The sequence below is a fragment of the Enhydra lutris genome, unplaced genomic scaffold, assembly GCF_002288905.1.
Source record: "Enhydra lutris kenyoni isolate GAN:26980312 unplaced genomic scaffold, ASM228890v2 scaffoldscaffold8, whole genome shotgun sequence".
Taxonomy (NCBI): Eukaryota; Metazoa; Chordata; class Mammalia; order Carnivora; family Mustelidae; genus Enhydra; species Enhydra lutris.
The window spans coordinates 4,165,245-4,181,063 of record NW_019154092.1 but is presented as its reverse complement, the minus strand read 5'-3'; the positions used below and the strand labels follow the sequence as shown (position 1 = coordinate 4,181,063).

Sequence of the window (15,819 nt, the reverse complement as noted above, 5' to 3'; positions counted from 1 at the left end):
AAGAGATTATGACTTAAAAGATAAATTTCAACATTACACCCACCTTTAATGTGATTCCTTTAACTATATTGTTTCCAGCTTCTCATTGGGGTAGTTACATAAGCCTGATATTTTGGATGGGTAGTGTAGAACAAGGGACAGCAAGTTATTTTCATCTGGGAATATTATATTATGCAGGCATCTGAGGCAGAAGATGAGTTTGGATGGAAGGAGTACTTTAGTGAATGAGTAAAAGTTCTGGCATCAGTCCTGGAGAGTAAAGTGTTAGGCCAGGCTTTTGCCATTGGTACTGTGTGAATCCTCGTAACAGAGAGGAGCTTGTATTATACACACAGTTTTCAAACTTTACCAGCAGCAAGACCCTTTTTTCCAAGTAAAAATATTAAACCTGATACATAAGACAGGTAAAAGATGAAGCACTTTGGTTGAACAGGGAAGTGTGGGAATTTGAAGCCCTTTATATACTGTGGCATTCTTACAGAATGCTTGGTGTCTTAGGTAGGTAGCACAAATGGAAACTGTTGGAATAGATTAAAAGAAAAAACAAAAAATATTGACCCTGAACATAGCTTAATGAGTTCTAATTCCTTTGTGTGTGTTATCTCATTTAATGCTTGCATCAATTTTACATAATAATATAAAAAAATATAACTTGTTCCTATTTTATTCTCTTGTAGGAACCCAATCCGCTGACTCACATTTATTGAATTGAATAAATCAGAACTCTGGAAGAGTACTGATTTTATTTAGACATTGAGACCAAAATTATACAGATGAAAGATCAAGATGAAAATCTTAAACCAAGAGATGTTTTTAAAAATAGGGAACAGGGGAGAACAAATCTTAGGTGTGATTATAATTAGTAGGATTTTTGTCATCCATCCCATTGCTTGTTCAAGTTTACCAATTTCATTTGTATTTTATCTTTATATAGGTCAGATGCTCTTTTAGCTTATTTTTGCCATGTTCTGATTCTAAATTTTGTTCCATTCTCTTATTTTCAGAAGGTAGAAGAGGGACACAGTTCAGCCGTGGCTGCCCACTATAATGAACTACAGGAAGTTGGTTTGGAGAAGCGTAGCCAAAGTCGTATTTTTTACCTAAGAAACTTTAATAATTGGATGAAAAGCGTCCTCATTGGTATGACTGATTGATTTTTGATTTACAGCTTGGAATTTTTTATTTCTGCTTATGTTTCTTTTTTTCCCTGAATGATTACTCATATGCTAAATTGTTAAGTCTTTCCTTCCTGTTCATTAATTACCAAGTCTTGACTTCATAAAACTGGAGCAAAAATTAAAACTAGACCTTCAAGATAATTCTTTTCATATTTACTTTTGGACTACCTAAGATATATGAGTTTAATTGATATTAAGTTCATAAGTTAATTAGGCTTTCAAAAGGCAGTGTGCTCCTTTTATACTTAAGATTATCTAGTGCTATTAAGTAATTATTCTATTTTACTCTTAATAGTTTTAGAATAGTGACATAATGTTGGATTAAGTATTCAGCTTCTATTAAGTCAAGAAAATGGGCAGGGTCATGATTTTTCATCTCTAGACCTTTAATGAGTCAAAAGGTTATGTGGAGATTTTTCATTGTACTTGTTTTTCTTGTGAAGTGTCTAGGGAAAAATAAAGTTTACTTTGAGACTTGATGAAGACATTGAACTTTTTGGAGCCTGCATTTTATTTATGGAAACTCATCTTTAGAATTAAAATGGAAATCTTTGGTAAAAATCTGATTCAGAATATATTTATTGCTTTGTATATCTAGCATATTAAGTAGTCAGATTCCTTATGTGAGTTTAGAGGTTTTTTTTTAGATTTTATTTATTTGTCAGAGAGAGAGAAAGCACAAGCTGGGGGAGTGGCAGGCAGAGGGAGAAGCAGGCTCCCCACTGAGCATGAAGCCCCATGTAGGGCCTGAGCTGAAGGCAAATGCTTAACAATTGAGTCACCCAGGCATCCCAAATTTAGAGAATTTTTAAAAGCCAGTGGGTTTTGAAGTTTTTTAAGTAAGGTTTTTGGGTTGTTTGGTTTTTTTAAAAAGCCAGCCTCAGATAAAGTGAAAATGCTTTCATGATTACACTAGAAAGAATAAGGTGCTAATTATGGGTACTTCCTACTAGTTTTGATGATAATTTACTAATTCTTATTTTACTTATTTATTTTAAAGATTTTAAAAATAATCTTTACACCCAACATGGGGCTTGAACTTAAAACCCCAAAATGAAGAGTCACATGATCTACAGACTAAGCCAGCCAGGTGCCCCAATAATTTACCTGTTTTTTTTTTTTTTTTAGACTTACTTATTTTAGAGCGAGAATGAGAGAAAGAGAGAGCACGAACAGGAGGGGTAGAGGAAGAGGGGGAGAGAGAATCTCAAGCAGACTCCCCGCTGAGTTCAGAGCCTGACACCAGGGGTTGATCCCACAACCCTGAGCCAAAATCAAGTTAGATGCTTAATTGACTGAACTACCCAGGCTTCCCAATAATTGAATAATTTTTAAAGGTACATTATTCATTCTGAATAGTATTAGGAGTGGGAACTAGGGTCATTATTTTGAACACATACTAATATTTTCTGTCTTACTTTGTTTTTAATATTCGTGTTTTATTACAGAAATATGACTTATTTGTCTCTACTAGTTTTCAGCTAGGGTAATTGAATGTTGGCTCGTCAACCCCTCCCCTTTTATTTTTAAGGTTAGTATTATGGCATTTTTAATCTATACTTCTAAGGTAATTTATGGACTCTGGTCCTAATTTCTTTTCCTCTTTTCCTCATCATCCTCAGCAATATAGATAACTTCTAGGGTATTTTTTTTCTGATGTGTCATTTATTTATATGTTTATTCATTGAATAAATATTTTAAGTTCAGCCATATTTTTTCACATCATTAGTTGTATTATTTTTATAATCAAGGAAACAGGTCATTTTTAAAAAGTCTTAAGTCAGACTTAGCAAAAATTTTTTCTCCCCACATATTTATACTCTTCTTTCCTCCTTCAGCTGTTCAAGCAACTCCCTTAATGGGTGCATTGCTATCTGCACCTGTCTTTCTGGTCCTGGTGTAATCAGTGTGGTCTATTCTACTTCCTTCTCTGGCTTTTTTCCCCTTTCTCTTCTCAATGCCCATTCTTGGTCATTCATTTTTTTCTTTCTTGTTTGTACAGCTTAGTAACTGCTTGAATGTGAAAAAGGTATCTCTGAGTAATGTTTCATGATGATTTTCCCTCTTACTAGTCTTACTATATGGAAATAAAGAGTCGTTTTTTACTTATTCCATATTTGTTAACGCTATTTTTTAAAAAAGATTTATTTATTTTAGAGAGTGCATGTGTGTGTGCTCGTATGGGTTGGGGGAAGGGCAGAGGGAGGGAGGGAGAGAGAGAATCCTCAACCAGATCCCCCACTGAGCTTGGAGACTGATATGTGGCTCAATTCCAAGACCCTAGATTATGACCTGAGCCAAAATCAGGAGTTGACCAGTTAACCAACTGAGCTACCTGGGCACTCTGGTTATGCTGTTTTTTTTAAGATTAATAGCAGAAAGTTAAATATAGAACATTTGTGCTTCTATTGAAATTATTTTAAGATCCTACAGACAGTGAAAGCCAGAAATATTCATACAGAATTTTTTTTTTTTTTTTTTTTTTTTTTTTAGATTTTGCTTATTTATTTTAAGAGAGAGAAAACAGATGGTGGGAGGCAAGGGAGAGGGAGAAACAGCCTTTCTGCTAAGCAGGGAACTTGACACAGGGCTTGATCCCAGGACCCCAAGATCATGACCTGAGCCAGGCTCCCTGTGAATATTTTAGCAGTCAAAATGGTACACACATGAAATAGGAAATGTTAAACACAGAGTAATAGAGGAAGAATAGATCTACAAATCCGTATTATATCAGGTTTTAGAATTGTTGAATACTTCAGTAGTCTAAGAATACTAATATGCCTTTAACTGATATTTGAACCATTTGACTATTGATGTATGGGGTCCTATTGATACTATTTATTGGTTATCAATGTGATTTGGTAGATTGGGATGAAAGATTTCATTTTTTTGGAGTGTTTTAAGAATTTTCATCACAGTAAAATTAAGAGGTATGTATAGTTTTTGGACTAGTTCTTGTATTGGTTTTGGTGGTAAGCCTGACATCTTTTATAAAAGTCAGGCACTCTTATTATTCCATAATTATTTTGAATTAGTTAGGTATATTATAAGCTAAATGTTTAGTTTTTAGAAAGAGAAAACTACAAAAATTATGAGTAATTTTTTTCATATGAACAAGTGTTGAACTTTCTTATATTAATTAGAATTTAAAATGGCTGCTATTCAATGTTTAGTCAAATTCTAAAAATAACCTTCACAAACCTATATGAACTTTCTAAAATATTAGACATATATTCTGATATAAATGAAATGTTCACCAGAAGTTACAAATTAACTACATAAAAGAACATGTAATAGTTTATAATAATGTCAGGCAGGTGTTAGTAGGTATTAGGTGTAACGGTTCATGCTGTAGTAAAAATGGAGAAATGATTATTATGACATTTTTCTCTTTTAGGGGAATTTTTAGAAAAGGTACGACAGAAAAAAAAAACGTGATATCACTGTTTTGGACCTGGGATGTGGTAAAGGTGGAGATTTGCTCAAGTGGAAAAAGGGAAGAATTAACAAGCTAGTTTGTACAGGTAAGATAAATAATGACATGGGAAAGAATAATTTGTGATCCATCAGGTAATTGGAAAATAAACAGAATCTCAGTATCACATGACACTAAAATATCTTAGAAGAAGATATCTGTGGCTGTGTTTGAGATGGGTGTTTTTTCAAATGAGTTTTGAGATTTTACTGATGGTGTTACATAATATAGTTAATGAGCCTGGGATAACTTGTCCTCCCTAAAAGGAGGGAAGTAATCAAAGATGGAGCCACGTCTAAAGCACAAACTTGAAACTTCCACTGGCCAAAGAGGACAGTTTCATCATCAAAAGGAATAGTGATTTCAGTGGATTGAAACACATCAAATAAAAGAAAAAAACCTGTTGTTCACCCTTGGAGGATGCTAGGAAACTTATTCATCATTCTGCAATTCATAAATTAACGGTTGGGGTATCTTCCTTACCCTATGTGAACTGTATTTCAAGATGACCAAGTGGTTGAAAAGGGAAATTTCACTATATTAAAAAATCAGAATGAATAAGTGCAGTAGCACTGATGAAAATCACTATTTTCCATCCTTGATGAAATGATAGATCTAAGCAACAATCATAAAAAGTTGCTAAAGCTATTAGGTGAGAAAGGTTGATGGAATTTAGTAACTGAATGAATCAAGCACCTGAACTCACTAGTCAGCCTAACACTAAGCCTAACACTAAAGTGGGACAAGCAGATGTTATATTCTTCCAATGAGGTGAAGTACATAGCATCACCTGTGAAGTTACCTAAATTAACACTTAACTTTTTTGGTTTTATAAACACTATATACCCTTATTTTTAAGATTGGGGACCACTGGGGCACCTGGGTGGCTCAAATGGTTAAGCATCTGTCTTTGGCCCAGGTCATGATCTCAGGGTTCTGGGATGGAGCCTCGTATCAGGCTCCCTGGTCAGCGGGAAGCCTCCTTCCCCCTCGCTCTCTGCCTGCCTCTGCCTGCTTGTGATCTCTATCAAATAAATAAAATCTTAAAAAAAAAAAAATTGAGGACCACCAGGACGTGTTTTCAAGTGAAAACACTTGACTGTGAAAAAAAAACCACAATGAGATACCACCTCACACCAGTCAGAATGGCTAAAATTAACAAGTCAGGAAACGACCGATGCTGGCGAGGATGCGGAGAAAGGGGAACCCGCCTACATTGTTGGTGGGAATGTAAGCTGGTGCAATCACTTTGGAAAACAGCATGGAGGTTCCTCAAAAAGTTGAAAATAGAGCTACCTTATGACCCAGAAAGGTACTGTATATGTAGCTATAGCTATTGATTATAGAAATTAAAATTGAGAATTAAAATAGTATTTTTATTAAGACATAAAGTTTAGCGAGAAGACTGGCACTTTAAATATTTTTCCGAATACTTTTAGAGTCTGGAATAATAGGAGACAAACTGGGTTTTCATACCTGTTTCTGCATTCACTGTGTTGAGATGTGTTATTTGAAAAGTAGTTGTAAGATGAAGGGCTACTTTAACAGTCCTTTCAGATAATTGAGCATATTAATCTTTCATACTGTATCCAAACTCCACAGGTGGTAGTTCCTTAAAGATAGTTATAATGTAGCATCTGAATCTGTGTCAGTGAAATTTTTGTATTCTGTTATACTTAAATCCATTGGTCTGTCTTGTGCTTTGAATGGATTTTCTGCCCTGCAAGATTTTGTGATATTTGGAAAATAATGTCCACTAATAGTATGCAGATCTTCTAAATGTTGACATCAAGAAATCACATTTTTTTTAATGTTACCACCAATCAGACGTTTTAAGTATTGGGAAGACGCCCAGCCCATGGTGGTAGACGCAAGTGTTTCAAGTTGTAATTCTCACTTGAAATCTCAGGTTTTATCCTTGGTAACAAATACTGTCCTTTATTTTGCTTGAAGTGAGAGGCTCACTTGATTCATTTTCAAGAAAATGTCTGCCAGATTATAAAGTCTAAGTAACCAGTTTGTCTGTCAGTACTGCTTTCAAGTGAAAACACTTGACTGTGAAAAAAAAAAAAACCCACAATGAGATACCACCTCACACCAGTCAGAATGGCTAAAATTAACAAGTCAGGAAATGACAGATGCTGGCGAGGATGCGGAGAAAGGGGAACCCTCATACACTGTTGGTAGGAATGCAAGCTGGTGCAACCACTCTGGAAAACAGCATGGAGGTTCCTCAAAAAGTTGAAAATAGAGCTACCTTATGACCCAGCAATCGCACTACTAGGTATTTACCCTGAAGATACAAACGTAGTGATCCAAAGGGGCACGTGCACCGGAATGTTTATAGCAGCAGTGTCCACAATAGCCAAACTATGGAAAGAACCTAGATGTCCATCAACAGATGAATGGATAAAGAAGATGTATAGATATACAATGGAATACTATGCAGCCATCAAAAGAAATGAAATCTTGCCATTTGTGACGACATGGATGGAACTAGAGGGTATTTTGCTTAGCGAAATAAGTCAGAGAAAGATAATTATCATATGATCTCCCTGATATGAGGAAGTTGAGATGCCACGTGGGGGGTTTGGGGGGTAGGAAAAGAATAAATGAAACAAGATGGGATCGGGAGGGAGACAAACCATAAGAGACTCTTAGTCTCACAAAACAAACTGAGGGTTGCTGGGGAGAGGGGGGTAGGGAGAGGGTGGTGGGGTTATGGACACTGGGGAAGGTATATGCTATGGTGAGTGCTGTGAAGTGTGTAAACCTGGCGATTCACAGATCTGTACCCCTGGGGCTAATAATACATTATATGGTAATAAAATAATAAAAAATTATATAAAGAAAAAAAAAGTGGCCAGTACAGCTCACAGCACAGTCACACCAGTCCTGTTCAGACTTTACTAGGGAACACAGATGTTCTGTTACTTTCCATTTCATTACACAGAATATTGAAAAAGCACCAAGATTTAATAAAATCAACTTTTACTGCTTTATCAAGAACATTTAAAAATGAAATTGGTTTTTTCCCCCATGCTAGTTTATAGTGGTGAAGAAGATATCAAGTATTACCTGTGCACTACTAGCTTGTATTCATGATAAGGTGCCAGCTTTACTTTCCAGTGCTTTTGCATCACCATTGCAAATCCCACCACAGGAAAAAGCAAGTAACTTTTTATTAAGAAAAAATAAACTTGATATTTTCAAAGTTGGGCATATAGTTTACATTTTATAATTCAAATTGGAGTCTAAACTTTTTGCATTTAACTTGGAATAAGCATTTAAAAATCATGGTAGAACTTTTCTGTTATCACTACCTATTGAGAAAGCTTTTTATCTTTTTGAAAAATAATAAAGCATTTACATTGGAAGAGATACTTTTTGTTTTAAAGGAAATAGAACCTTTTTTGCTCTTACTAAGGATAGATTTCATGCTAAATGTCTATAGATTTGAACCATCTTTGTATTTACATCTTATCTCTGTGGGCCTTTGTTGCCAGTTACTAACGCCTGTCCTGCTTCCAGATATCGCTGATGTTTCTGTCAAACAGTGTCAGCAGCGGTATGAGGACATGAAAAATCGTTGTCGTGATAACGAATTTATTTTCAGTGCAGAATTTGTAACTGCTGATTGTTCAAAGGTACAGAATTTTTTTCAGTTTGTCAATTTATGTTTAATATTTTTAGTTTGGCTGAGTGATGTGTTTAAAAAGCAGTTAGTTCTTTTAGAATGTACTTTCAAACACTGAAAGTCTCAGGACATGTATTTTCAGTTTCAGCTAGAAATTCTATTAATGATAAATTTCCTTAGATGACCCACTGAGTACTTCTGGGGGTTTTTTACTTCTAATAATCTGAAGTTTAGAAATCATTTGTTGCTTTTCTATTCCGACAAGATTTATTTTCCAGTATTTTAAAATAGAACTGAACTTACATTTTGTTTACCTTATAATTTATTAGGGTAGTTTCCCAATATATCAGAATTTGATGTTTTGCACTTTCTACTTGTTTCTGAATTTCTTAACTATTAAGTTTAAGAACTACAGAGGCATTATGAAAGTGAGAAGGAAAAATGGTAGTATACTGCTAGAATGTTGGAAACCTTTAAAAACACTGGCACTTTTAAAAAGTATCCCAAAGGCCAGCTTTGTGAATGTTTGGGTTTTTTTTAATCACAATTACTGTTTGATATTTTACTTTAGCCTTGAAGTAAAGCCAAATAAAGCATCAACTTTCTTAAATGTTGTATTTGGTTGATAGATTTTGAAACATGATTTCATTTTTAGTTTTTAAATTACCTTGAAAATGGGAATCAAATTCTGTTGAACCAAAAGGAAAAGATCATTTCATTGTGGACCTCATACATAATGAGAGAAAGAATAGGTGGTTGGGAGGACATATCTACTTTATTTTAAGGACCCTAATTCTAGAAATTAATTAGCAAAAAAGTTTTTATATTGCAGTTAACATCAAAATCTTGACCCATTTTAATTTTTAATTTTGTTTCAGGAACTTTTGATTAACAAATTTCGTGACCCAGAAATGTGCTTTGACATCTGCAGTTGTCAGTTTGTCTGTCATTATTCATTTGAATCCTATGAGCAGGCTGACATGATGCTCAGAAATGCTTGTGAGAGACTGAGCCCTGGAGGTTATTTTATTGGTACTACTCCCAATAGCTTTGAACTGATGTAAGTGCTTTTGATATATTGTTGTTTATAAGATACTCAGAATTAGGCTTATTGTAAAGTAGCAAATGTTTATCACAAATAGAGTTCATAAAACATGCCATGTTGATCTTATAAGGGCTGAATACTTTGATAATGTATTTGAGTAGATACTCAACATTTAAGGTCAAAACGTAGATTTACAGATGAATCTTTAAAACATCTTTGTGGGTAAATTGGAGACCTATGCTATACCCAGCCAGAGGTCGTAGTGCTACACAAACTCCAGATACTCAAAGACTTAGCTAGTAGTCATGATAATGAAGTGAAGCCTGTTTCCAGCCTAATTTTATTAGCGAGCATGTGAATTATCTGTTAATGTATTGGTTCTTAAAAGTAGTTCAAATCCAGTTAAAAAGCTGATCAGGTATCTTTTTAAAATTGCATCTTTTAGTTTTTTCACATGCATAATCTGATCAGAATAAGTCTGAGCTAATAACAGCTTTAATCTTTTTATTTTGGTTTGGGGATAACCTTTAATAGAAGACGCCTTGAAGCTTCAGAAACAGAATCATTTGGGAATGAGATATATACTGTGAAGTTTCAGAAGAAAGGAGATTATCCTTTATTTGGCTGCAAATATGACTTCAACTTGGAAGGTGTTGTGGATGTCCCTGAATTCTTGGTCTATTTTCCATTGCTAAATGAGTAAGAATGTCATTAATCTGTTACTTTTCTCTTTTTGCCTTAAGAGAAAGAAAGAAAAAAAATTAGTATTTTTGTTCATTTCTTATTTTAAATGGAACCCAAAGAAAAAGTATAGCTTTGTAAAAAGAAAAAACTAACCTCAAGTTCAGGTTTATGCCATAGCTTCTTATACCTTGCGTATTTAGTTTTCTTTTATCCATGGAATTACTTTATCCTGTAGATAAGAAAGGGAGACTTTGTTGTTGCCTTCATCTTGTGGCAGAAAATAGCTGACATTGAAAATAGTGAAAGATATTTTTTTAAACTGTTAGTAACTTTGTAATATAAATGAGTCTTCATAAAGCAAAGCTCCTCTTTTGATGAGTATAGGTATTGAAGGTTGTTTTACATTTCACTATAGCTTTGAACTTTCGTACATCACATAGGCAGTGTTGATAAAAAGATCCTGATTCAAGAATGTATTCCACTCATGCACCTGGTTCTAGGTGTCCTCTAGCCACTCAGGTGCCTTTAAAATGAAAGTTTTTTTAAATGCTAGGAAGCACTAGCAATTTTTGTACTTAATTTGTTTAATGGTGATACACATATATAGTTACAAGTCATCACTATAATATAAATTTTTTAAAGATTATTTACTAAAACAGTTACACATTCAGTGAGACAGGATCTGAAAAATGCATAGGAATTTGAGATGTTCTTTTGCAGTTTTATTAAAATGAGCAAAAACATAGCTTTTATATGGCAAACTTACTCAAATTGGACAAATTGAGTCTTAGTTCTTTGTAATTTTGCTATTTCTAAGGTGTACAACTTGATTTTATTTCTGAAGGCTTATTTTGGAGACTTATGGTAGAAAGTGAACTGCCTAGAATAAAAGAGACTCTTAACTTACATTGTCTTTCCAAGAAGGGTTAATTCAAATTCTGGGGAGCACTGTCTTACATATGTCTCTTACATACATATCCCAGTGGCTCTCACATATATTCTTTTTCATTGTCCTTTCCCCATTGTCCTTTCACTTCATAAGCCTTCTCATTGACTGTTGAGGAGTTATTTTCCCTTCATCTCCTCCTTTACCTTCTACCTGAGATCATCCTCCAGACTCCTTATGTTGTCAACAAATACAGATACTATAAACTTTGGCAAATGCAGTAGGAAAAAAACAGTATAACAGGGAGACCTCATGTAATTGAGTATTTAAGGAATCCACCTGTGAAGAAGTGATGTTTAAGTCAACATCTAAAGGATGAAAAGAAGTTTGCCAGTTGAAGACTAGAAGGGAGAATGTTCCAGGTATAGGGACAATATATGTGAATGAGCTGAAGGAAAACCATTGTGTGGGTTGTAAGGAATCAGGGCCCAAGTGGCTCAAGATGAGGCAGCATTGTTGTTATTATTTTTTTTAAATAAGCTCTGTGCCCAGTGTGGGGCTTGAACTCATGACCCTGAAATCAAGAGTCACATACTGTGTAGTTATATGGACTGAGCCAGCCAGGTACCCCAAGGAAACATTTCTTATAGATGAGTACATTAGAGACCATGCAAAAGACTTTTGAATTGTGTTCTATTAAGTGGGCTAGAAAGCCACTGCAGGGCGTAGATGAGGGAAGTGACATGTATGTATTTTTTTGAAAGCTCAGTCTGGCTGTAGTTGGAAAATTCATTGAGGGAGAATAAGAATGAAAGCAGGGAAACAAGCAATGTAGTATAGCTGAGTGGTGGTAATAGTTAAAGCAAGATGGTGGCCAAAGAAGTGTTAAGAACTACTTGAAGAATATTTTATAGGTAAACAGAGGATGTAGTGGTGTGTGGAACATTGGAAAGAGGATGGTAGCATGGAGAACTCTGAGGTTTCTGGCATGAATCATTAGATAGATTTACTGAAGTAGCAAAGATTGGCAGAACAGTCTAGTGGGGTTCAGCCATGATTTGGAAAGTTGGAGAATACCTGTGACGCATCCTGGTGGAGATTTCTAGGAAGCAGTGGAATAAATGAGAATGACAAGAGAGAGCTGAGCTACAGATGGCTGTTGGCATGCTGTGTGAAGTCAGGAAAGGGAAAATGAGTAATGCTCTGGGCCAAACTTCAGAACATTAGAAGTTAGGTAAAAGAAATTTGTAAAACAAACTGTGCTGAAGCAGCCCAAGATGTGGTTTAAAAATTAATAGTGTATCTTGTCAGAGAATCCAAGAGATGAAAGAGACTATTTTAAGAAGGAATGGTAGCTGTTCTTAATGCCACTGTGAGGGATCAAGTTAAATAAAATGGAATTAATAGAAAAGTGTTCCTTATAGATGTTCATCCCCATCTCATAGCTTTCATTTTATTTCCTGACCTATTTGTTACAGTAATAGAGTTTCATTTTATTTCCTGACCTATTTGTTACAGTAATAGAGTTTCCTGTGACTTACTGAGATTTAGGATGCATGTTATCTTATAGATGTAATTATTGGCATGTTACTCTTCATTCATTTTGTATTCTCCTGTTGTGAATTTATAATAGTTTTTTGATGATCCCCAGACATTGTCACTGTTATGTGAAAGTAAACTATAGAGGAATTATAAATATTTCAGAAACATTTTCATTAAGTAATCTGTTTTGGACAGAATGGCAAAGAAGTACAATATGAAACTAGTCTACAAAAAAACATTTCTGGAGTTCTATGAAGAAAAGATTAAGAACAACGAAAATAAAATGCTGTTAAAACGAATGCAGGCCCTAGAGGTAGGTGTTTAGAAAAGGTATAAACATTCCAGGTCTTGGTAAACTTGTTTGACTGTTTCTGGGATTCCTTTCAAGGCCATATAGATGCTCAATATTTATATAAGTCGTGGATTATTTTGTGTCACTATAGACTCTTCAGCACCTAGGACAGAGCTTATTATAGAAACTTTACTTGGTGGGTACTCAGGAAATACTTGAATGAATGAATGAGTGAGTGAGTGGTGCTATCATCAAATTCTATTTTCTGGATAGTATTGCTTTTAAATAGGATTTCTTAACCTCAGGGCTGTTGGCATTTTAGACTTTAATTTCTTTGTTGTTAGGTGCTGTTCTAGTCACACTAGGACATTCAACAACATCTCCGGCATCTGTGCACTAGATTTTAGTAGCACCCCTGCCCCCAGTTGTGACACCCAAAAATGACTCCAGACATTACCAAATGTCCCCAGGGGTGCATTATTGCACTACTTCTTCACAGTATTGCCCTTTCGTTAACATTACTAATTTAAAAATCTTCCTGGCCAGGGTCTAAGTTGAGCTCATACCATGCCTAATTTTGTTCTTTGCTGACTCTCTAACAAAATTGTGGTCTTTTAGACTATATTGTTGCTGGGACCTGCTTCTGGACTCCTTCGTGCTTTCCCTAATTGCAGCAATGACAGTTTCTATACAAGTTTTAAATATAGTGGATAGCCATGGACTAGTTTTCCTTATGTCCTTTTTCAGTATTAGGTCTAAAATGGTGAGTGAACATTTTTGTTCTTTTTTTTTTTTTTTCTTAGATTTTTTTAAAATTTTTATTTATTTGACAGAGATCACAAGTAGAGCAGAGAGGCAGGCAGAGAGAGGGGGGGAAGCAGGCTCCCCACTGAGCAGAGAGCCCGACGTGGGGCTCGATTCCAGGACCCTGAGATGATGACCTGAGTTGAAGGCAGAGGCTTAACCCACTGAGCCACCCAGGCACCCCAACATTTTTATTCTTAATCAACAGGATCATATTAATCAACTGATCATTGAACTTCTTCAGAGAGTTCATTCAACTTAGAATTTTTTTAGAGTACTTTAAACATACTCATTATTTTGCTAATTACCCCACAGAGTAGGCAAAACAGTGACCTTCCATATTTTAAAATGGGCAGTCTGAGGCCCAGAGAGGATATGTGACTTGTTCAAGGTAACAAAACTATTAACCTTCATACTTTCTTTAGTTTTTATAGGTGATTTTTAAACAAAAGTCTCCTGCTGTAGTTGCATCCATACAACTTTCCCAATTTGGAGTGGAAGCGCCTTTTTAAATCCTAAATTATTTTTTGAAACCATTAAACCACTAAAATGTTACATTCGTCATTAGTTGTATTTCCTATATTTTAGAATTAAGAATATTTTTATTTACTTTATGTTAGCAGAAGCTTGTTTTTATTTTGAGGGAGAATAGAAAACTAGAAAAAGTGTGTGTATACAAATCACCACACACACACGCACACACACACACACACGCATGTACGGTGTCATCTTTCCTGGTGCTTTGCATGTACAAAAACATGTACTTAAACAGCAAACAGCCGAATTTAGTATCTGAGCTTATTGTAGGGTGCATATAAAGAAAGAGGAAAGAGAAGATAGTAAAGTAGACATTTCCGGATCATTTTCTTCAAAACTGATCAGGAAGATCTGGGTGTAAATTGAGTCCTTGCCAGCTGGTTTGCTGCAAAAAGAAAAAGTAATTAAAAAGAATATGTAAGCTTTGTAGAATAGACGGTTAAAAATATTAAGTATTCTATATAGTTCATTCTGTTCTGATTTACATGTATTACAGAGCAGTTCACTTCCTAGTATAAGGGGATGCTACTTGAAATGGATTAAAAATAATGCTTGAGCCAGGCGCCTGGGTGGCTCAGTCATTAAGCATCTGCCTTTGGCTCAGGTCATAATTCCAGGGTCCTGGAATTGAGTCCTGCATCAGGTTCTCACTCAGCGGGAAGCCTGCCTCTCCCTCTCCCACTCTCCCTGCTTGTGTTCCCTCTCTTGCTATCTCTCTCTGTCAAATAAATAAATAAAATATTTAAAAAAAAATAAATAATGCTTGAGGTAATTTGAATAAACATTTGACCAACTTAGCCTTAACAACAAAGCAGTGTGTGTGTGAAATATGGAGACTGCCCATAATTTAGAGGCTGGGTTATTTTCCTTATCTTCTTGAACTCACAGTGTTCTCTGTTGACTCAAGTTGTTTTTCTGTATTTTGTTTTTTTAAGTTTTCATTTTAATCACCAAGTGCTCATCAGGACAAGTGCACTCCTTAATCCCTGCCCATTGTTTCACCCATCCTGCCCAACTATCTTTCCTCCGGTAACCATCCATTTATTTCTGTAATTAAAAGTCCATTTCTTGTTTTAGTTCTTCCTTAGTGATTTGGATCCCTTTTATTTCTTTTTGTTGTCCGATTGCTGTGGCTAGGATTTATAGTACTATGCTGAATAAAAATGGTCAGAGTGAACATACTTGTCTTGTTCCTGACCTCTTAGGGAAAAGGCTTTCAGTTTTTCCCCATTAAGGATGATGTTGGCTTTGGGTTTTCATATATGATCTTTATTCTGTTGAAATAGGTTCCTTCTAAACCTACTTTGTTGAGGGTTTTTAGCATGAGTGGATGTTGTACTTTGTCAGATGTGTTTTCTGCATCTATTGAAATGATCATGGTTCTTATCATTTCACTTATTGATGTAATGTATCACAACTGATTCATGAATATTGAACCATCCTTACACCCCAGGAGTAAATCCCACTTGATCCTGGTGAATGATTTTTTTAAAATATATTATTGAACCCGGTTTGCTAGTATTTTGTTGAGGATTTTTGCGTCTGTGTTCATCAAAGGTATTGGCCTGTAGTTCTTTTTGTGTGTGTGGTGTCTTTCTGGTTTTTGTATCAGGGCAATGCTGGCCTCATAGAATGAATTTGGAAGTTTTCCTTTTCTATTTTTTAGAATAGTTTGAGAAGAGTAGATATTAACTCTTTTTTAAATGTTTAATAGAATTTGCATGGAAGCCATCTGTCCT

At 35.1% G+C, this 15,819-nt stretch overlaps 1 protein-coding gene across 1 annotated transcript in view; it reads left to right on the top strand.

The window, feature by feature from the left end:
• LOC111142589 (RNA guanine-7 methyltransferase) overlaps nt 1–15,819 on the top strand; it is a 30,497-nt gene that overhangs the window by 3,420 nt on the left and 11,258 nt on the right. The window contains 7 exon segments of the mRNA XM_022495882.1: nt 1,005–1,140; nt 4,576–4,601; nt 4,603–4,702; nt 8,185–8,300; nt 9,169–9,350; nt 9,870–10,034; nt 12,643–12,760. Of these exon segments, the coding sequence (XP_022351590.1) occupies nt 1,005–1,140; nt 4,576–4,601; nt 4,603–4,702; nt 8,185–8,300; nt 9,169–9,350; nt 9,870–10,034; nt 12,643–12,760 (843 nt within the window).